This window comes from Aquila chrysaetos, chromosome 12 (genome assembly GCF_900496995.4).
Source record: "Aquila chrysaetos chrysaetos chromosome 12, bAquChr1.4, whole genome shotgun sequence".
Taxonomy (NCBI): domain Eukaryota; kingdom Metazoa; phylum Chordata; class Aves; order Accipitriformes; family Accipitridae; genus Aquila; species Aquila chrysaetos.
In genome coordinates this window covers 24,511,785-24,535,701 of record NC_044015.1, presented here as the reverse complement: position 1 = coordinate 24,535,701, position 23,917 = coordinate 24,511,785, and the positions used below count along the sequence as shown (strand labels likewise).

General features: G+C 36.1%; 1 protein-coding gene across 1 annotated transcript in view; it reads right to left on the bottom strand.

Annotated features, from left to right (window-relative positions):
- HFM1 (helicase for meiosis 1) overlaps positions 1–18,860 on the bottom strand; it is a 43,617-nt gene extending 24,757 nt beyond the window's left edge. The window contains exons 1-15 of the mRNA XM_030034151.2: positions 18,487–18,860; positions 16,025–16,123; positions 15,512–15,633; positions 13,969–14,290; positions 12,929–13,194; positions 11,350–11,397; positions 9,520–9,590; positions 7,253–7,385; positions 4,798–4,949; positions 4,365–4,442; positions 4,066–4,227; positions 3,425–3,625; positions 3,253–3,341; positions 2,271–2,314; positions 2,078–2,179 (exon numbers count right to left, since the gene is read on the bottom strand). Coding sequence (XP_029890011.1) covers positions 2,078–2,179; positions 2,271–2,314; positions 3,253–3,341; positions 3,425–3,625; positions 4,066–4,227; positions 4,365–4,442; positions 4,798–4,949; positions 7,253–7,385; positions 9,520–9,590; positions 11,350–11,397; positions 12,929–13,194; positions 13,969–14,290; positions 15,512–15,633; positions 16,025–16,095 — 1,861 coding nt within the window. The 5' untranslated portion in view covers positions 16,096–16,123; positions 18,487–18,860. The remainder of the gene's footprint in view (positions 1–2,077; positions 2,180–2,270; positions 2,315–3,252; positions 3,342–3,424; positions 3,626–4,065; positions 4,228–4,364; positions 4,443–4,797; positions 4,950–7,252; positions 7,386–9,519; positions 9,591–11,349; positions 11,398–12,928; positions 13,195–13,968; positions 14,291–15,511; positions 15,634–16,024; positions 16,124–18,486) is intronic.
- Positions 18,861–23,917: the final 5,057 nt, after the last annotated feature.

Sequence of the window (23,917 nt, the reverse complement as noted above, 5' to 3'; positions counted from 1 at the left end):
CAGCAAATAAGTGACTAACCCTTGATTCCCAAGAGCTCTTATTTTCTAGCGAAGTCAGTGAGCATTCTGCACCACAAAGAATTAGACGTAGATTACAGACATGTATTTGCATAACAATTTCTGTGTATCCAATTATTAGCATTCATTTATTATCAACTATTCTTTAACAAATTACATCCCAGATATTTTTATTTAAACATGCCTTAACATTTGGAGATAATCCAGAATCCAATCCAATTCATCTTCAATATAACACACACACACTGAAGAAACATTATTCCTATTTCTTCCTGGATAGGTATTTGAATACAGCCATGACTTCATCCTGCTTTGTAGTGATCAATAACTTTAAGATATTTTTTTTTTTAAGTCATCAGTCATTAGCATTGTTTATATCCATGGTACCAAACCAGAATCACCACCAATACTATCACAATACTTTACCAATACACACTCTCTCATTAAAAATACCAGTCAAGTTTGTGGCAAATTATCTCACACTCGTTTTCTAATTCACTTTCTCTAACAAATATATGGGGTGGCAGGAATTGAACATGGAAAGCCAGCTATACAGGACAACTGATACAACTATTCCACTAGGAAAACAAAGTATTAATGAATTTTCCAATTCTTTTTTTAAATGAAAGCAGAACTAAAATTAGTAATTATAGGTGCATCAGGAAAGAAGAATCCAATCTAAACTAAAGGCATAACCACACCATCTCATGACAGTATTATTGTTTTTCATTTGTGATGGTATGCAAAATGGGAAATTTGTCAAAGCAAACTGACCTAACAATAAAAAAGTTGCAAAGAAAGGTTACTTACCAGTGCAATCGGAGCTTCAGTCCATATATGTGTCTGTGTGATATATATACACACACTTATACAGACACACACTGTGAGTATACATACACTCTATTTCAGGACCAAAAAATTTTTCCCCTTTGCAGTATCTGTGAAAGGTGTGTTAAAAACCTAACCCCCCATAATGCCCACAGACATATAAAGTGGAATATGCCCCATACTCTTTCAGCTTCCCCTCAGCTGTAGAAATGTAGTTCTAGTATCTCAGATGATTCTGAAATATTCATACAAACTATAAATTCCAAAGGACTTAAGTACCAATAAGCAATTTTGCATTCTTTCAGTGGTAGTCCACATGTACGCTCACGTTGTGCTCAGCTGTGGCACAGGGTCTCAAAGTCATTTTTGCAAAGAGCAATTGTAGAACCACAGTCTCCTGAGATTTCAGAAATGGCACCGTGGTTGGCAAAGCCATACATTGTGCACCAGGCATCCAAAGTACAGCAGATTGCAGGGATGCAAAGACTTTTTAATACCATGGACACTGCAACTCTAGCAAGGTTGCCAGATCACAGCAGGGGTATCTACCTTAAATTTTCATAGTAAGTCATGACCATTGTACAGGAAAGAAAAAATCCATTAATCTTTCAGTGTTGTACACGAACCACATAGACAATTCCCCATAGGGTCTAAATCTTTCTTATAGAAAAAGAAAGCCTGGATGAGATGAGACCATCACATCTCAAACAGATACCTTCTCATTTCAGGTACAGCAGAGGGAATATTTCTTAAGAACATCCCCACCAGTCAAAACACCTTGCATAGGAGTTTGAAAATAGTATCCTGCCCATCTAAGAAGCATAAACGTAAAAGACTACCTTCAGGGAAGCCACTGCTGCAAAGGTCACAAACAAAGAAAAATTATGTGAACTCTGAGGAAAGACACACTATCAGAGAGTTCCATCTCAACAGGATGGCTCAGTGGTATGAAAAGGAAATGGACATGGCCAGACCTATATAGACATAGGAGGGAGGATGACCTCCATGTATGCTGAAAAGAAGAAAAGTTCTATGGTCTTTAGTAGCAGTGCATATGTATACTCACAGGGTAAAAGTGTATGTGAAACACAAACACATCTTTATCTGGATTTCACAAAGTAATTCCAAAGGTTAAGCAAACTATAGAATCATAAAATATTACCACTTCCAAACTGCAATCTTCTCAGGATACATTAATAACATTTTGACTTTCAAAGTTAAATTTACTTACAAAGTACTGGTAAGTCTCCTACAGTAAAAGCTCCTTCAACTGTTTTTCTGTCAGATATCTCCATACCCGCGTGATGATAAGCCACACCATACATTAAAAGATCTGATAATGAAATAATTATATCCATCACCTGACTAAGTTTACTCAAGCAAGTATTCATTCACAGAACAGAGAAGCAGTAGGTTATATTTACCTCTCAGTTTGGAATCTTTCAATGAATTTGCAGACTTCTGTAATCTATGCAACACACACACACACACACACGCACAAAAAAAAAAAAAGGATATTTCAAAATCACAAACCAGATTCACTAATGTAAGTGGAATATACAAAGACAGAAGTATGTTTTTAAAATGCAAAAATAAAGCTTCACATGAAACTAGATACACAAGTACCCCACTAAAGATTGTAAGATGTATTCCTTGACATGTACATTTTTTACATACTTCCCATAGTTCTACTGCATTTGTGCTTTTTAAGGATGTTTTTAGTATTCAACTACGTTAGACTATCAAAAGGACATAGTCTTAAAATAACTTTAAAAATATACATTCTTTGGATATTTTCAACCACCACCTCTCCCATCTTCAAAAAGGGAACAAACTGATTCTCTGGGGCAGCCGTTGCAGCCTTTCTAGTCCAGTCATCTTTCCAAGTCACGACCTACAATCTAGATGTGTTGTTCACATAAAGCAAAGAAGACCATGTTTGACATCCAAAATCAGGAAGTAGCTTCTGCAGCTGCCATGACTAGGCAACTCTGAAGTAAATAATAATTAACATGGGTCAGGGCTGTATTTATTAAAGGTATCTGATAATGCAAAGACTTCTTACAGCTTTGTGTAAAATATTAGTAAGACCTCATCCAGTTCAACTATTCATATGCTTAATCTTTGCACTACAAGGCCTTACAGGTCCATAGGAATTAACATTTGTATGTTTAGAAAGCAGCTTTTAGAAACAACTTAATGTTTGTGAAAACTACCCTAAAAATCTGAGAAGCAAATAAAACTTGCAAAGAGTGCCAATTTACCAAAAAACGTCAACTGTGATGATTTTGTGGCAGACAGACACTCCTCTGCTAGAAATTGTATTAGACCAACAGCTTTCTTTACAGATGTCACAGGTTTACTAAAATACACAAACACTTATTAACAACTCAAATATAAAAATACCTTTGTTTCTGTTCTATACTCAGTAGAAATTTAGCATCTTTTGCAAGAACAGAAGCGGCCTGCTGTACTCCTTTTCTTGTGGCACAAAACTATAAATAAGAAAAGATTTTTTTGAATCAACACTTTTAAGTAAGAAACAATTTCAAATGAGATGAATAAAAAGCTGTTGTACCACAAGTGCTGGTTTTTGTTCCGAGTATGTTTGTATAATACTAGCTATCTTGTAGTTAAGAGTTAAGTCAAATTTGAATTCTGTCTGATTGTCACTGCAAGGAAAACCGAGAACAATTTTGCGTAGTTTCACTGGTCGTTGATCCTCATCTATTTTCAGACATATAGCAGGCATCTTACTATCTGAAAGCCATTCTGCAATCTTTAAAAAAGAAGAAATAGAATGGAAAAGATAAATTTCTGCTTTTAATCACACTCTGCTCTAACTGCATCACACAATAATTAACTCAGCTTTTGTCACACATAAACGATTAACACATTTGATATTGCTTTTATCATTAAAATCACAGGTGAAGTTCTGCTTTCTACAGGACCAATATAATTCAAACTGAAATGTCAAGTCTGTTGTGATTTGTACTTAGAGACAAAAATCATGAACAGAAATCTAAAACTGAAGCATGTCCATACTTGGCTGATAGTTCCATATGATTATAGGCCATTACATTAACATAAACCTCACAGCTGTCTTCAGCTGACAGCTTCAAAATGACAACTTTGTTATCAATCTGAATTCATAACTACAGGTAAATTTTATCAAATACAACTACATTTATTAAAATACAGTTAAAATGTAACTCTTACATCTTCAGCATTTGGGATTGTTGCAGAAACAGCTACAAATCTCAAGGGAGGAACAGTGTCATGATTCTCTGAAAGACGCCAAAGAGAAGACTGAACAGTCTTCATCCGACTGACTACAACTTCTAATGTTGCACCACGGCTTTCATCCTTTATAACATGCACCTATGAGGAATTTTTAAAAATTTGCTAGATATTTCTCCAGTTCCATCTATACATGTGTTATATAAATGTTGTATTTTCTAAGTTTCCTTTTATCTTCAAGAACAAAAACAGTGCATATAAAACATTAATTTTCTTACCTCATCAATGAGAAACAGTCGTACAAGCTGGACTATAGAGTTGTCTCTCCACCTTCTAGTCATGCTATCCCATTTTTCCTAGGACAAAAAACCAACACAACAAAACAACAACAGAAGGTGAAAGATGTTTTAAAGGACAACACATGCCAGAAGTACCGTACAGACAGACTTGCCTAAACTTTAATAAATCTTTAAATAAAATCTGTTAAATTAATTCAAGCTAATGCCATGGATGTTTCATCTGGCACATTATTATGTTACTAACTGTTGTTTATATGAACTAATAGTATGCACAGCAGTGTGCACACAAGCGTAAGGATCATAAAATTACTACTTATTACAAAAAAAAGCAGCAGTCCTAGTAGCATACAATTAGATGACTACTAATGTCTGCTTATTCTAGCTTTTTGTAAGAATTGAGATTGAAACCTACAGGTGTAGTGATAATAATGTGAGCATGATGTATTTCAAATAAATCATCCATCACTGTATCTCCTGTCAGTTCCTTGCAGCTGAGTCCTATAGGTCCAAATTTTTCTTTCCAATCATCAAAACGCTGACTGCATAGAGCTTTTATTGGAGCCACTAAAAATAACACAAAATAATCAGAGTTATATCAAGAAAACCAAATCTTCAACTGTATTGCTAAAGATGCTAAATGCATATATTTTTAATATGTCTTCTTGAATTTAATTTCCCTAACTTTCAGCTTTGCTCCCAGAACCACAAAATTTTAACTGGTATTATTATCCTTCTTATCCTATTCCATGTGCACAGATCAATGTTGAGCTTTGGGCCCCAGTTCTTCCCTATCAGCAATCAGAAACAGAACCCTTTAATTAAGGTTATTTATGCTCTCTCTTAATCCTGATTTCTTCCTCAATCCCACATGGAAACAATCAGTCAGCTAGCAAAGGTTTTCTCACAGACAGAAGAAACCAGAGGAAACACATGATTTCTAATGGAAAAATCATACAAATACCAACTTTTTCCAGTTCAGAATGATTTGAGCATGCTGTATTCAGAGAGAAAAGGTGTTATAAATGAGAAACCATCCATGAACAAGAGATAGAATAACAGAAGAAATCAAAATCTATATAAAGCAAATGTACAGTTAGGTGTAGTCAGGGTCATACCAAGCAGCTAACACAGCAGGTAGCAGCTAACACGGCAGGTAGCAGTCCTGATGCTGGTCTTCATGAACAGACTCCTAAAACAATCGATTTCTTCATTGTTTGTGTTTTCTTGTTTTTTTTTTCCTGAGGATACATACTATACTTTTGCAGATGGAGTTTGATTTCTAGAAATCAGAAGTAATTCTCTACAAGGACTGATACTAGCAAGACATGTAAGTCTATATTGGATGGGTAATCTATATGGAAAATGCAGTGATTTAAGTGAAAGAAGTGATCTACACATGATCTGAAAACAGCAGTAATAAAATAGAACTTGCAGTGATTACATTCTAGGCTAGCTAGAGCCACTGGAATATGAACCATTTCTGCGTATCAGCTGACAAGCGATCCCTAAGATGAAGTGATTTAAAGAACCAGTTTCTGCTTCAGAAAGAGGTGTAAAATGTCGTATCAGTGGCCTATAAAGCCAGGGAAATCACTAGCTCCAGAAAACTGATCAAGCTACCAGCAAGTAACTCACAAAATTGCAAAAGTAATAATCTTCGCTGCGCAAAAATGCAAGAAGCTAGGGATTGCTCCCGGAACTTCAGTCACCAATCCTTACCATGTGTTAAAGCTACCAGGAAACAACCCTAATTTACACAACTACTGCAAGCTAATTCTCATACATCGAGCCACTGAGGAACCAGGTACCAGAGCACGCTCCGGCAGTACGTAATATGATTAACACTTCTGTTCCAACGTTTGGAAAACTGACATATCTCTTTCTCCACCACTGTTGAACCTGGAAAAGGTCAGCAGATCTAATTCCACCTGCAGCTAACTGCTTCCTTACTGAAAGTTTCAACCAGCCAATTTGTATCAATTCCACCAAGGCAACCAAAACCTTTACAGTACACTGAAATGCTTCACCTCTATCTGCTGACAAGGAAACTACAATACATGCCTGTTTATAAAAGGTCTGTTAATAATACAGAGTAAACTCTACATCAACACTAGCTTTATTATAAGAATTTGAACACATTGGAATTTAAAGAAAAAATAATTAGGCTGAAACTTTTGTAAATATAAAGATTAACCACTAATGGTAAGACTGACAAATACATCACTGTATGAATTAGAACTGTGACAAACCCACCAATTTCATCTGATCTACATGACACGAACTCAATTCTCCAGGAAGGAAAGAAAAAAGTGTAATTGTTGCGACTATCTTCAAGCATTTTCATTAGTTCCTATACACATCAATTAAACTCATGAAGATCACAGCCCTGGTGCCTCTGAACTAGTAGACAGAAAGCAACAAATAGCATGAAACCTTGCCAGGTAAGTGAATATTGGAAAATTTGATCCTCATCTCAGAGCAACAGACAGGCATACAAAAGATATTGCATGATTTCTGGCTCTGCCACTAAGAATTTGTTTTAGTTTCCTTTGCTTCCTTCTTCCCTTTTCATGTACATCTTGCCTTCTTAGAGGACAAACTCTTTACAAGATTTTAAAAATTTTTATTAGTATAGCCAATGCTGAACACTACAATTACACAGTGCTGTTAAATACTAATAATAGTTACAACAGTATCACAAATAAACAAATCCTAAAAGAAACAACTTTTTAAAGAATGAGGTAGGTCACAATTTCTTAACATATTTAATTTCAACATTATTAAAGCACTCACTCCAGATCTCCACATTCACAGAATGACATTTTCTACTGCTGTCACCAAAATGTTTAAAGCTGCATAATACTTACTGTAAACAACTTTAATATTTAACCAAGGCAGTGGGGCTTCCATGAGTAATCTGGTAATAGCTAGCTCGAACATTACAGTTTTTCCAGAGCCAGTTGGAGCACAAATCACAAAATTCCTGTCTGTATAAAGAAGCTAGGAAAGAGTTGCAAAGTAGTAAATATAACACAGCTATCCATTGTACCTATTCATACATTCCAAAAGCATTGTCTAGGGGAAAAGGACACAAGGAAATTTTTATTACATTGATATATGTAGTCCTCTAAAAAATTTTTTATTAGATGTGAACTTTTAAGTTACAGCAAAAGAAAGAACATCTTCTGCTACATGTCTGCCACAAAAACGTTAAATGAGATACTGTTCATCTATGGTTATTATGTAATGAAGCCTACCATTCTGTGACAAAAAAACCCAGTCTCTAGCCTTAGCTGACATTAATACAGAATCACTGTCAATGTCCAACTGCAAGCAAACATGAGAAAGAGGTATTTTGTGTTCAAATTCAAGATGCAATTTGTTTTCCTTCTGCATTCAAAATTCCAATCTGCATTCAAAATTCCAATATTATTGAATATATATAATTTTAATAGAATGTTAAGTTTCCAAAAATGACAGGAGTAGGTTTTGTGTGACTATGTTTCTTTCCTTCCGTCCTTCTTTCCCCCACATTCTATCCTCCACCATCTTAGAAGCCAGGCATGTCCATGTCATGTTCCCTCATTTTCCTCTGACCACATTGACTCTACCCTCCCTCCTCCTCCGCAGTGTCATTCACCCATCCTCCCTCCATGCAGCATGCTCTGTGCAGTTTCATTTCCTTCTCTCCCTCCCAACTCCTCATGGATTCTACTATTCTCATTCTTTTTTTCCTTTCCTTCTAGCTGTTAATGCTCTAAAACTATTCTATGACTGTTAGGAGCTCACATGGATGAATGGGAATCACCTAGTGCTTGATTTATAAATAACTGTAGCAATGACACTGACAGTACTGCTTTGCAGGAATTACCCGTGTTCTTCATCTACCACTCCCAGTTTTCCAGTGCTCATAAAAATCAATGACGTATGAATACAAAATTTTCCCTGATTTTTGTTAAATAATCGTTTGTAACATTCACTGTGAATCAGCCAGAGAAATTCTACCAAGTTGAATGCTTACAACTCATTTCTTGGAACCACAGAGTTGCTACCAAGTTGAATTTTGCAAGCTTAACCAATAAAAAATATGCTGATTTCTCTTAAGTTTTTAACATGTCATGTGTTATACACAAGTGATAAGCAAACCTTGTCTCTCCTGGTACCTTACAAACAAATTTATATTTAGGAGTACCAATACATGAGCTGTTCCAAAAAAATTTTGTGGGGGTTTTTTGGTTTTTTTTTTTTTTATAAACTATTGCCCCGAGAACTCTGGTTTTGCAGCTTTCATGAAAGTAAATCTTGCTTACAGCTGTGGTTTTCCATTATTGTAGGAACAAAGTCACACAAGATTATTTTACAGGCCAATATGACGTATAACTCTCATCAGAAAATAAACACAAATTTGGAAGTAAGGAAAAATACCCCAAATCTATGCATAAAACTAAAAATGTAAGGAAAAAAACCAAAAATACAGCTCCCCATATAATTTAAATACAAGATTATTCTGCTCATATAAGTACCATTCTTAAAATCTTTTTATAAAACATTACTTAGTGGTTAAGAAATTCAAACAAAAACATTTACAACACCAAAAGTAGCTTAAAAACATGCTTAATGTCTGTGACTGACACTGGGATTTCCCCTAGAGTTGAGTAAAATTTCAAATGCTCTGTTGAAGACTGATGGAACCTGTATCTCCTCTCCGCAATACCTATAATACAATCTTTTTCAAATTGGTTGCTTTCAAAATAAGTTTCGGGTTTTAAAGAAAGAGCATAGCTGATAAGAAGTGCATGGACAAACATCACTTCTCTAAAAGGACAACCTTCTCTAAAGTTCTGCTTTTCTTCATCTTCCTGTGAAAATCACTAAAAAAATATTACTAATCTGTATGCATAAATACACATATAATTCACATTTTCACACGAATGTAATTAAAGCTAAGAAAAAAAATTTTAAAAGTTCTTCTGGGCTCTTCTCCCAGCTAAGCACAACCCCGCTCAATTACTCCAGGAAGAGGTTCTACATATATTACAGTTTTCTAACCCCTTTTAAGTTCTGAATACCAAAGTATCATTTAAATTTATCTATAAAGTACTACTTGCAGCTGCAGCTAATGTTTCATACTTACATCATCCAAAGCTTTAGACTGTGCGTAGTTAAAATATGGAAACTCCTTAAAAATACTTCTAAATTGGGCCGCTTGACAGCATTAAGGAATTGAAAACAATTGAGTGAAAATTGTAAAATTTATTTTAGAACTGTAAATGCATCTCTTTCTTGTAATTTAAATGCAGACTTAAAACATATGAAACAATCTTTCATTGGCACAGGCTTGTAAAAAATTATCAAAAAGTAACCTATTAAATGATTTTGTAGTTTTATTTAGATTCTTGGCGTGCCATATATTCCACTTCACCAAAAAAAACACTACCTATTTGAGAGGTCTTGGGATTATACCAATAATCAAGAACCTCCTCCCTGGCACAGGCTTCATGGAATGGCATACAGTTATGGAATGTAAAACTGCAAGGGACAAAAGCTTTATTCTACACTGCAAACCAGATACAAGAGCAAGCAGAGCACTGCTGTTAGCATATCTGAAGTGTCAATGGTCACGTTATATTTGTAATATAACACAAATTAATTAGCATAATATTGTATGTCCAGTCATAATAGCAGCAAAGAAATTCACCTAAGATCTCTTAGTACTGACAGTGGTTTTAAAAACTTTTTTTAAAATTGCTAATACTGTGTATTCTTCAGACAACAACATTCTTATCTAAAATATGAGTAAGAGGAAAGACAGTATTGTTACATTAAAAATTGAAATGAGTGAGCTGATCCTTGTCTGGACTTGCATTGAAGCCACACAAGCAGACTAACTGTAACCATCCGATCAGGCTGAGGATGCACGCACAGTCAGACATAACACCAACAGTAACAAGAATAATGAACTGCTGAGGCCTCAGATTGATGTTATATTAAAAGATTAAATAAAGATGAAAAGAAAAAGGAGTAAAACAAGAAATAAAAGTAGTTAAATACAAACACTAAAAATGGGTAAAGATAAGCAAGTAATATTAGACTAAAGAAAATAAGTAATTTTTTCAAAAGACTTCTCTAAAATTACCTCTCCAAGTAAGTGATCTTTCAAAATGCAGAACATTCACTATCTGTAATTGGCAACATCAGAACAATGGAGTCCTTATTTTGAAAATTATGACACTTCTTAAAGCTATTCACATGAATTTAAGTTGCCTAAATTTAGACATTTCCTCTTCCTGATATTTAACATGCCATTTGACAGTTACTAGAAACAAAATATTGAAAAGACAGCGTAAAAAAGCCAAAAAAAAAAAGCTTCACAGATACAGATGGATGGTTAATTATGTTATGGGTTCAAGGCAGGGGCAAAAAGAAAAATTACTGTAAAATCTGCTTGAAGAATGGAATTATACTGTCTGCACAGTACAACATAAATACAGATCTGTAAGTAGTATGTGAAGTTTATTTTCTCCTGATAAAATGGGACAAAAAGTAAGATTCCATTTTCCTAAAAAGCCTAAATACTAAATCACTTTTCCTTTATTTAAAGTGTATGGGGATATATGTGTATATGTGTCTTTGCATATAAAATCTGGCCCGAAACATATTTTGTGAACTAAAAATTTTACATTTTAAAAATAAACAGTTTTGAGGATAAAATTCAAATGTTTGAAATAAGAATAAATTTGCTTAGCAATGAATGATCTATAAGTTCTCCTATTTTCATTCTAGGTTTGGAAGTCCAAAGGGTGAACACCTATTCATCATTTGATTCCCAGCATTACGTTACAAATCAAAGCTATTACAGGGTAATGCATGAGTTCCTACGGCTACAAATTAAATACTATAATTCTGTAAATGTAAAAGCATTGTAACAAAATCAGTAAAGCAGATACAGCAAATACAAGGATACGTATTTCTGTAACAGCCCTCAAAATTTCCCATTTTCTTCCTGTAGTTCCTGAAGAAATAAAAGTAGTAAATTTATAAAACCAGATTTATTTTCAACCGATAACCATGAAAAATATCTTCCTGACTCCAAGCTATGTGTTTTGTGAGAAGCTGCAAGGCTATAACAAGGTCCAGGTGATACAGAAGGAGCTGACAGGATAGGACAGGGAGGTCACAAGCTCATCATTTGAAAGGACCATCTTGGCGGCCCTTTGCTGAACTCAGTCCAGTTTAAGGACATCTTGCCTGTACCAGAGGCTCAAAACTTGATGCAGTATCTAGACATGGTCTCAAAAGTGCCAAGAAGAAGGGGATAATCACTTCCCTCAAGTTCCTGGCCTTGTCCCTGTTAACAAAGCCCACGATGCTGTCGGCCTTCGTCACTGCTGGGGCACACTGCTGGCTCACGTTCAGTGAGCTGTTCACCAGACCCCAGGCACTGTCCTGCAGAGCTGCCCCCACCCAGTCCATCCCAGGGGAACCCCAGGGGTTCTTCTTCTTCCCTGGGGCAGGACTTTGCATTCATTCCTACTGAATTTCATGAGATCCCTGGCAGCCCCCTCCTCCAGGAGAGACCCCTGCAGTACTCCACTTGTGGCAGGCATGTGGGCAGACTGTGACCCATTAACCACCACCCTCTGAGCCTGACCATCCAACCATTTTTTTTACCCATGCAGTTGTCCATCCATTCCTAATGTCCTAACCTGGACACAAGAATGTTGTGGAAGACAGTGTTTCTCAACCATTCTATGGTTCTATGAACAGCCTTGCTGAAGTCAAAGTAAATGACATCCACTGCTTTCCTCTCATGCACAAATCTAGTCACCATTGCTCAGAAGGCAATCAGTCGGGAATCACGTTTTCCATTCCTGACAAGCCTCCAAATCCCATCCAAAGCCACAGCTCTGCCCTAAAATTTTCTGCTAGAACTATTTTTCTATTCTGTATTTCTGTAGCAGTTAGCCAGGTACATAAGGTACATTCCACAGATGCAATAAGTCCCTGTCCCAAAAAGCTTAAAACCTAGAAATAAATGACACATTTAAAAACTATTAAAAAAACAAAAATAATTTCTAAACCAAGTATTTTATCATCAAAATTCTCACTGCTTTCCTCCATTTTCCAGATTTTAAAATCTATTTCTACAAAGATACAAGTATGAGCCACATCACAAATAAACATTCTATTTTCAATTTCTGGTTTCAAATGAAGATAAGACTATTTACCACATGAAGGGATGAGGCTGCTCTTTCTCAAATTGTTTAGGGGACTCATTTTTCAAAAAGGTTTACATGACTTGGCACTTTTGAAAACGTGACTCTCCTTCATAAATTGTTTACCCAGCTCATCTTAAACAACAATGCAATTAAGTTCCACAGAATTGCAGTATCTTCTATCAAGTTTAGCCAATTATCTCGCCTTGAGCTGGTGAGAAAATGTTCTTCACTCTACCTCAGATCATGGATATCCATTATTATTATTATTATATACCGAAGACAGAGAGTGGACTATTTTTCTTGAAATAGAGTAATAATAATTACCTGTCATATCCAGAACCTCTGAAGCATTAGAAAATGATTTCATTTTAATTCCATTTTTAGATGCAATGTCCCAATCATTTACCCTATGCAGAGTAAAATCTGAGTCTTTAGTTGTCGGAGCATGATGATTATTTCTCCATAAACCTTCTTTTTTCACTTCTTTCATGCTTTCACGTGTATTTAAGTAAGTATCAATTTCTTTCACATCCACAGAACTATCCTTAAATTCTGTATTTTTGTACATATAACCAGACATTTTAAATAAGCTGCAAAAGATTCAGGATTTTCATTAGTTTGTTGAATGTTACACAGTTTCTCTAATATTTGAAAAACATGTATGCTTGTATTAGAAGCAGAACTAGTAAGATACAATCATAAGAAAAGTTTGTATCTAACTTTATTTGATAGACACTCTTCTACCTGAAGAAGACTCCTTTCAAGATACATTTTAACTTTACTTTCATTCCAGAAAGAACCTGAAAGAATAAACTGCCTGTCCAGATGGACTCTGAATCCCAGTAGCAGATTAACTGTCAATCTCCGCATAATTAAAAACAATGGAGACAAACAGGTTCTGAGGAATGAGAAAAGCCGGGCATAGAAGAGGAGTTTATCTGTAAAACCTCTCCTCCCACGCCACACTGAAATCATGTTGAGAACTGCTCAAGGTATTCCTGGCTGGCTGACCTCTGCTCTGAAAAGAAAGTGATCTTAGCCTTCTTGCTCATTACCATGTGGATAAAGAACCCAAAATACAATTTTGAAAAACCTTTTGTTACCTAACAATTTCTTTAATTTTAAAGAAACAAACCTCATCCTTACTCTTCTCATTAAAACGTCTGAGCTCAGGACACATTTAATTGCAGTACTAAAATATTGCCTAAAGGAAACATCTTTTTTCCCTATACCAAAAAGAATTAGTGTCTGGAGCCCTGTTAAAGTACCTTCAATTGAATGATCAAAAATTCTGCGTTTAACAAATGTATCTAAAATAATGATTCTGACAGTCGATAAATTATCAGAATTGACTAGACGCGTACCTTTTTCTTAATGTTGAATGGACACTCTCATCATCACTGTTTTTTGGAAAATTACTTAATATTTTATTTTGTGAAAAATTTTCACCAGGTTGCTGAGAAACTCCTGTTCCTGTTTTAGGTTTATCTTGATCAGAAGAGAGAAACAATGAAACCATTTTCAGACTTTCATGCTGAAAACTGATTTTCTCTCTTTCTCCTACGCTTAATTGGAGCACTTCTTTTTCAGAGTCTATGCCAAAATGAACAGATGCTGGTGCTTTATCATTTACTTCCTCAGTGTTACCCTTACATTGTTGTATAAACTTCTGGTGCTTTCTCTCTCCTACAAAAACAATAAATTAATATTTCTATTAATGTTAATTTTCCTATTCATAGTAATTTTATTAAATATCTTCCACACAGAATAAGCCAAATTCATATATATTATATGAACTGATATTTCTATCTTATTGCAAGAACTTTAGTGTGTATTTTCATGTATTTTCAAACTCTTCATCCTGTCCCAGAATAAAGATGGTCTTTTTAAAAAATGACACAATGACCAAGCCTGAAGTTCCTACTACGAACAACTCTGAGATAAACCCTGCAACCTCAACAGTCAAAATTTGTAATGATGTCATGGTTTCATAGTTAATTATCACATTTTGCAGTTCTCAGTAGGATCAGTGTCCTGATCTGGCAGCCTATTAATTTCAGCGTTACCCATTTGGAAACTTAAAATTACAAAGGCCTGTTTTTGACATAACACAAACAGTTCTAATTCTACAAACACCAGAAAGCTTATTTGAATGAGCAGTTCTTAATGGAATTGCTCTTGCATAAAGTAGGAAAAAACCCTTCTGTCTCAATAATAATTCCTAAATAGAGAATATCATACACCCGCACAGCACCTAAGAAATGTAGAAATCTAGTTGACAGAGATAAAGCAATCGAATTCTTTAGAATTTCCTTAAGGTGATCCTGAATGTCTAGATGGAAGGAATACTCCACTTAGCAGCAATCAATGGCGCCAGATTCAAATTTGACCTCCTGAACAGCAATTTGAAAAAAGCCCCAAAATGGAAGAAGAAAGTTAGGTTCATATAAACTCTCTGTACCTTAGGTGGGAGACAGGTCAGCAGATCTATGTGCTGCATCATGCTCTTACAGCTGCTTCCCACTGTGTTATGATGCTTCACGGAACAATGTGGAGTAGCTGAAATTTTGATCGTACTTACCTTGCCCACTTCTGCACAGTAAATGTGTAACCTGTATATGCCCAGAGAGTATTGCTAATGCTCCAAAGATACACAAGACCATCACCCTCAACTAAAATACATTTTTTGCCTATATTTGCATACCTAGAATATTTCATATTTCACAGTATTAAAAGAGAGAGGAGGAATTATCTGTCAAGCTAATTATTTGTTAAGCCATTCAAAATGAATGTCAAATATTATGCTTTAGTGGGACTTGGCAGTGTTAGGTTTACAGTTGGACTCAATAATCTTAGAAGTCTTTTCCAACCTAAATGATTCTATGATTCTGTTCTATGATATTTTACCCATATGAGTGTTGGCTGTGTTTCTTTCCAGTTCCCTCTGTAACTCCTCTGCAGCTGGAATTTCAGCAATAGCTGGAGCAGGTGCAATACACCAAATCTTAGGCACTTCATTTTCTAGATACCTATTTTTAACACACAAATGTAAGGTAAAAGCATTCTTTAAGCACCCTCCACAACATCTAGCTTGAAATCACTATTCATAAATAACCTACTGTTTCTCCTGCTAAAAAATATTGTTTAATCCGTGTGATTTTTAATCACAGAAAATTTAAGAGGCAAAACTTCTACTAACCCGTATTTCTTATAGCCCTAAGATACACTTGCATCATTCAAACTTCAGTGTGTTTGGAAAAACATTTCAAATTATGGGTTCTGAACCTGGAAACTTCTAGCCCCACATTTCTACTGGTAGACAGAAAAGGAAGTTATAAAAAAAAAAATTCTGCTGTAAAATGATTCAGAGTGTGGAAAAACTTGAAAAACAATTATATATATTTAACAATAAAGATTTACCTTTGTCTTGTATCTGGTCTCTCATAAAATAAATTATCCAATGAAAAGACCATGTCTGCAGAGTTGAACATTTTTAGATCAAATGTGAAGTCCCTTAATCTGCAAAAGGCAGCACAAGGAACTGTGAAACTGAAATTACTAGAATTGAACCTGTATAAGCAATAGAAATTTTATTAGTTATAAGTGCCAATACTTAATTTCTAGATTTTTTTCTTTTAGACCTCTTGCCTGCATCCTTAATTCTTCTTCAAAAAGAAAATCTTTCTCCTGATAAAATATGGTTCCTATTACTTATGACCAAAAAATCCTGTAGGACAGCACTTTAAACAACCTTTACATTACCATGACATGTCAGGAGGGAAAAAGTAGCTAAAAGTGAAGATCCAGATAAAGTTTATGTTAAATTATTTAATTTCTAAGAATAATGATAAAATTCTTTTATACAACTGCAGACTATATTTTTTTTTCTCAGATTGTTTCTGTTCTGATGGAAAAATATGATCTTATGATCAGATTCTGTCAATTTTTACAAAATAAAATTACTCTATTATCTAAAAAACCCAACAATTATTTTAATTTACAAGCAAATCAGATTTATTTTTTTACCTACATTCAAATTGCTTACCTGGATAATTGGACTATGGGCCCAACAACTCCTTAACGTTGTTAACGGGTTTGTTCTGAAACATCAGGACCAGAGATTCTTTCTAAATTATTTTATAATATACACCAGTTTTAAAAATACTCCAGTTAATTTAAATGTTTTTCATTTAGCAGCAACTCTAGGCATTAGAAATGTTTTCTTTATGGGTCCGTGTTGAGAAGCTTCACAGCTCTTAATTTTGCTTAAAGACAACTTTAAAAAGGAAAGCTCTCACTAAAAGAATACCACAGAAAGGATTTTATGAGTGAAAAATCTTAGATTCACTGAAACAAATGGTAAAATACTAAATCAACTTCAACAGAGTTTATCAAACTCAATGAAGGCCAAATCTGGTGATAAAATAACAAAGCGAAGGTATCTTCTTTACCTGCAGAGATAAACCAAAGGTGACACTTCTTTTGTACTCCAGCATTTCATTGGTAATATATGAAAAAAATCTTTTAGAATGCTTTACACATAGGATTCAGGTTTACTTAATTACTGTATACTGTCAGCTGTGAATCAAAAATTTAAAAAATATTTTTCTTCCACAGAAGCTGTAAAACTTCAAATATTCCAGAGAAATGTTTCAAATTTAAAACAGAAAACATTTCACAATACTGGCAGAAAATAGAGCATGTAATCAAAACTGTCTGTGAACACAGTGCAGAAGATAGGTTTTAGAACTTCAAACAAGAGATCTGTCAATGCCCCTTTTACACTCGTTTTCAGATTACGCCTGCAACACCACTTCTGCCAACTTCTACCACTCCCCCACCGCCAGGTTTTGCCACTTTTTCCTACAGACTAACAAATCTAGAATTTAGAAATCACACTAATAAATCTAACAAAGCTGGTTAATTTTGCCACTGTACTTTTGCATGCTTTTAAGGTCAGCAATCTAAAGCAGGAGTTCTCAGGCTTGGGTATCAGCAGTGGCAGCAGAAAGCACCTGTCAGGAGTCCTATCAAGTTGTTGCTATTCAAGTAGTTATCTGCATTAAGTGCTTATCCAACTGAATAACCAGCACTCCATCAGGTCCAAGGAGCTGCAAACACTGCACACCAGTATGAAACTGTTTTCACACCTCAGGTGGGGAATTGTCAATATATGATAATACAACTTCCATTTAAATAATTTGGATTTATGATTCCCACCCGTGAGCAGTCTTTATTATACACAATATTTAATCTCCCAGGCCCTTCAAGTCCCTGCTCTCTACATGTCATTTATTCTTTGGCTCCATTAATTCCAATTGCTTGATAATGTAAATAAAAATGACGGGAGATGTCATGGTCATTCTGAGACTGGAAAACCCTGGCACAACGCTCCTTTGTGCAGTTCTGCATTCATCCACCTGCGCACCGGCTGTCAGCTGGGACACCCCCTTCAGAATCCCCAGCCAAGAAATAGTGAAAAGTCTCTCAGAATTGTAAAGGAAGAAAAAAGAAAAAAAAAAAGGGGGGGGGGGGGGGGGGCATGGCAAAACACGTCTCCCGGATGGAGAGGAATCAAAGGGTCTTCTCCATACTCTCAGTGCTGTTTGATAGCACAGGGAAAATGCATATTCAAGACGGCAGAATGCAGGAAATGAGCAGGTGTTTGCAGAAGCAGCACAGACCATTGATTCACACTTACAAAGAGATGTTTGCAAACTCCTGTAAGCAAAGACCTCTCATGTATCTGCTTTAAGGAACAGCTTACTACAGACTTTCTACAAACACTGCAGGCCACAAGGGGGTTTGCTCAGTTTTGAAGCCCCTTTGCTTTTCACCTCCCTCCTAAAACCAAATCCCTTCCTCAGACCTCTGTAATTCACCTCGGTGCTCTCTCCAGGGGGCCCAAAGTGAAGGTTGCAACCTTCAGGAGTGCTGACACCCAAACAAACGCCAACAGCTCGCTCCTAGCTGTGGACCAGGTGCTCTGAAGGGGCAGAGGACATCCCCACCTCACGGCGCTCCTTCCCTGTTCTGCGAGCCCCTAATCACCCCCCGCCTCACCGTCAGGCTCCCTCTCCCGCCCTCCTCCCTCGGCTGAGGAAGGAGAACCTGACAGAGCCGCTCCCTTCTCGCGAACAGCGCCTCCCGCCCCTACAGCGCAAAATGGCGGCAACGAGCGGGGTCAAGGCAGTACCAAGCGCCCCGGTAGCACCGCGCGATCAGCGCCCCTCAGCCGCGCCGGCCGAGCGAGGGCGAAGCGACGATTGCCATCCGGTCCTTTCCGAGCACCACCCCAGCGGAGGGCCGCCCTCCAGAGTTTGCTCCCGCTTTCTTCTGCCGCGGCGCGGTCCGCGGGCTCCCGCTGGCACGAAATGGAGGGCGCCGGGTCAGCTCCCCGGCGGCTGCCTTTCCCCTGAGGAGCGGCCCGGCCCAGCCGTAACACCTGACAAACCACCTACACTCACAAATCCTGAAACAATGGGAAAGGAAGGGGCTAAATTCTCCTTAAAACGGCAAAAAAGGAATGTGGAGGGACTCCACTGGTGCCAGATCTAGAGCTTGTCCAAACATGGATTTATCGGGAATTACTCTATCTGTTGAAAAGTCCTTACTCGCTTTTACCCTGGTATAAATTAGAAAAGGCAGCTGATTCCTGTGCCATATGACTCTGTTATCAAAGGGATTCCTACAGTAAGAAGGAAATACACAGAAAATATTGATCCTTAAAATATTTTCTACTGGATTTCTGAAAATTTTTTTTTTTTTTCTTTTGCTGCTGCTGCTGAACTAGAGCAACAAACCTTTGTCAAACAATTTATATGAATTGAAATAATATCACGTAAAGTATTAGTAAAATGCAGAAGTAGCTTGCTATTTTTTTCCCACAGAAGTACTGCAACTTATAATTCTGGACTTGCCATTAGAGCACAGCTTTTGAACTAGTAAATTTAAAATAAATTGCAGAACTGTCTCAGAAAGTCTAAATTTTAAGCTGGTTCAAAGCTTCATGCCATTCAACAAATACTATAGAGGCAGCTACTGTAAATATGTATTTCCTCATACATAAATAGATGAAAAGGAGACAAGATTTTCTCAAATATTGATTGATTTTAACATAAATAATTTTTATTTAATCAACTTTTTTGTTTTTCCTTCTTGGAAATATTTATTAATTTTTAACTTTCAATTTCAAATTCTTAGACATTGTATGTTTACATAATATAAGTGTATTCTCTCAAACTGTGCAAGCCCAGGTCAATTAAAAGCATGCAGTAAGGGTTATGTTCATTTTTACAATTCTGTATATATAAGGTCTTTCCTTTATTATTCTTACTTTAAAAAGACTTGCATCAGAACTGTGTCATATTACAATATTCCAAAATTTACACTGCATGTTTAGATGCTTTAATCCACCTCCCCATCTAATTACTGGGCAGACAGCCAAGGGTAAGAAGCACTTCATTCCTACTTCCAACATGACAGAATCTTGGCCAGCACAGAATAACAAAAGATTTTATGATAAGGAGCTTAGAATACAATCAGGATTGCTAATGAACCAATTGTTTGAAATTAAATTCTGAAGCCACCAATATTATTCAGTAATTTGAATGAAAGTGGAGAAATGTTTGTGCTTACAAGCATACAATAAGCATTCTTCTTGGGCTTGTAATAAATTCTGAACCCAGAAAGCATTTTTACTTCTTACTATTAGAGAATGCCGCCTTTGATTCTGGCCTCAGGCAAGTTTCCATCTTAGTTCACAACATCTGCTTTTAGCTGACCAGACTTTAAAGTTTAAAGCGATAATACAAACAGTTCATTTTTTAAAGCTATTTTTTCTTCGATTCCCTTCCCTAGGTGACATCTCCCTCAACACACACACAAATCACATAAAATATATAGCAAAGCAGTCTCTCAACTGCTCTGAGACAGTTTAATTTTTGATTTTCCCCAAGCCTAACATCTGATCTGCCATATGTTTTGAGTCTTTCCAGCTCGTGGAGATCACATACTAAGTCATAAACCTGCATGTTCTGGAGCAACGCAACTAGAAAATCATGAACACCAGACATTGGTCAGTGATCCATATGATAACAGAATAATACTCAGTAAATACAAAGCTGTTAGAAGATTCAGTTTTCTCCAGAATTTACAAATTGAACAAATCAACTACAAACAAATTAAATGCAGAAAAGTATCAAGACATAAGTGGCCTGACAATCGTCCATGTCTTCCCTGTTTCCTTTGTTTGGCTTTATCCACAATTTCAGAGGTGTGACAAAACCATTGGTCTCTAAAAAGTACCCTACCTTGTAACAGAAATCACTACAAAGTATTAGAAGGTCTTAAAATCACAGGTGACCCCTGAACTGTATGACTTTTACCATATGCTTGAGATGGTTGCAATGATTCATTTATTAAAGAAATTGTAAGATTCAAGAACTAAAAAAAAAAATTTGCAGCTGTAACCTTTTCCAGTCAAAATTGGGAAATAAAAATACAGCAAAAGCTAAGTTGCTTAGATGAAGAAAAGGAAAGGGAAGTTTCTTCCGTTTTATCCTGTTGGTTAGCATTTACAAATGTGGGCCTGATGTTGCACCACCCTTGCAAAAACTTAAAACAGGTGAATAACTTGATTCATGGCAGCTGAAATTACTCATGTGCATAAGTGTTTGCAAGGTTGGGTCTTAAGAGAGCTAAACGCAGGTCCCGCTGGGACCTGGCAATACTGCTCTGCATGTCTGCCGGAGGGGATCTCCCAGACCTGATACAAGGCACTGCTCCCCAGGGTGGCAGCAAGCAGGCTGCTCTTGCTGTGCCCCTAACATATGCTTCCCCAGGAAGTTTAGCTCTTGAACTTTGGGTTTTGTGTGGCTAAAGGAAAAGGTATTTAACACTATTTCTTTTTTTTTTCATGGTGAGGTGGGGAAAGTGGTTTTTTTCTGTACTTTTTTACCTTTGTTTCCTTTTTGTTACCCATGCGTTTTTTCTTTTAAGAGATGAACTCCTCCTGCTGAACCCCTCAAGCACAGACTAACCACCAAGGACCATTTTCATTATGTATAGCATTAGCATCTTACTTCAAATTAACAAAATGATCACATTTCACATTCACAACTCCACCCTGAACAAATCTCATCATGTACAAACACATTATTTTATGTCACATACTATTTGGAGACATTAGGAATTTTGCACATAGACAAAGGAGATATTATATTATTGAGTATAGATTTTACAGTTCACATAGCTGATACTTTTAAATTTTTGTATATTTAAATCATAGGCTCAGTTGGTAAAATGAGACATATGCAGAAGGAAAGAAAATAAGATTAATGCCATGGTGATATTTGCTCCTTTGGAGTGTACCTCCTAGGAGGCGAGTCACTGCTGCTTCCCTTAAAAGTAAAACAAAGAATGTCCCATTGATACAGTGTCCATGGAGTCTGCTTTTGAATAAATGACAAATAAACCTGAAAGTTATATCTGCAACCACTGTTTTGGAAAATAACTAACTTGACTATTTTCATCTTGTCAGTTCCAACAATGTACTTTTTTAAAGGGAGAAATGGAATGGATGTTTTTTAAGCTAGAGGTATTTTGTTGAAGTCAGATCTCAACAGAAGTATAAGGTACAACAAAATGCTCTTATTTTATTAGCTTTTTGCTCTAAATTATTATGAATCAATTATATTTACTACTATATGATTGCTAACATCTGGATTCCAGACCCTCTGATAGTTCATTCACTTTGACAAGATTTCCTGTCAGCATAATTTCTTGCTTTGGATTGGCAACTATAATTGTATCATTGAGAAAAATGATTCAGAAACCCCTGAAAAGGAATACATTTGTAGATTTCTTTTATTAGATAAGCGTATTATAAAATCTACAGATTTTTTGTAGAGTAATTTTCTCATTTGTAAAAAATATAAACAGTTCTAATAAAAATTAATGTTATGAATAGTCCCAGTTCTGCAGTGAGCTTTCCGCAGGAACAGGGAACCTAAGTGGTAATGTTTTCTTGTTGCAGTATGTGCCTTATATTGTTCCTAGTCTGAGGAATCAGACTAGTTCCCTGGAGAAAATAAAGTATTTTTCTGCCCATATTTTGAAGTAATACACACTGTTTATTATTTTCATTTTGTATACAGTTTTGGCCATTTAAAAAAATTTACTCATAGTAGTCTTCATGTATCACTCTGAGTCACTGAATAAATATATGTCCAAAATGTTCATCTTCCAACTCCTCAGTTCTACAAATATTCCTCAGTCACACTTGCAGACCAGTTGACTGTTAGGATTGTAAGTGAAAGACTGCTAACTTGCTGCTGATCATTAAACCAGCAAGAAAATACATTATGGAAAGAAAAGGTCCATAGAGTAAGTCAGGAAATGTAATTCTCAGGAAAAGGGATGTTTCTCATCTTGGAAAAGCTGCTTATACAGAAATCTTAATATGACTGAGGTATTTGTCCACATTCAAGGGACAGAAGAAAATTTGTGAGTTTTGAAAATATGGGTCTGATATAAAATGAATTTTTAGAATATATTTTGTTTTACACATAGCATTTTTATTCACCAAGAGAGTTTATCTCTATTGAAATGTTTTTTATTTTGGCAGGCAGCGGTTGAGGAGCAGAGGAAAGGTAAGGAGACCTGGATTCTTTCTGTGACACTATGGCCACTTAACATCTGTATGTCTGATTCTTCCTCAAGGGAATTTATTTTCTTGGTATTGTGTCCACTCCATTTTCTTCAGGAAAAATAGCAGCAAGTATTTTAGCTACTGTCCTCTTTGAAACGCTTATCTAAGGATTTCTAGAAAAGCTCATCTCACTTCCTTTCTTCCTTCCTTGGTCCCATCCTAATTACTAAATCTATGTTGATTAAGCTGGAATAAAGCGACTCGGCCACATAAACCATGTTTAAAGAAGCAGTGTTATCCACATGTGGGGTGAATTGGGTCCAGCCAATGTGATAATGGCTTGAAGTGGTCAGGACTAAGACACATAGGTATTCTAGAGAAATTTCTGTTAATTTTAAACTGTCTTTCCCAGGATGGCAGCCTGCTTACTCAGTTATTTCTAGTAATCTTCTGTATCGTAGCTATGCTGCGCATTTTACGTTAAACAACAACAATATGCCAATTAAATTTCTGCAGACTATATGATCTGAACACCCTACAGATCCTTAGCTTTTTCAAAGTAGGTCCGTGTGTACAGATTTTGTTTGATCTCTGGTTCATGTCAACTTGCTTTTGAAACATACTGTAACTAGAAGATATTTCTTTATGATATGTTAGGTATC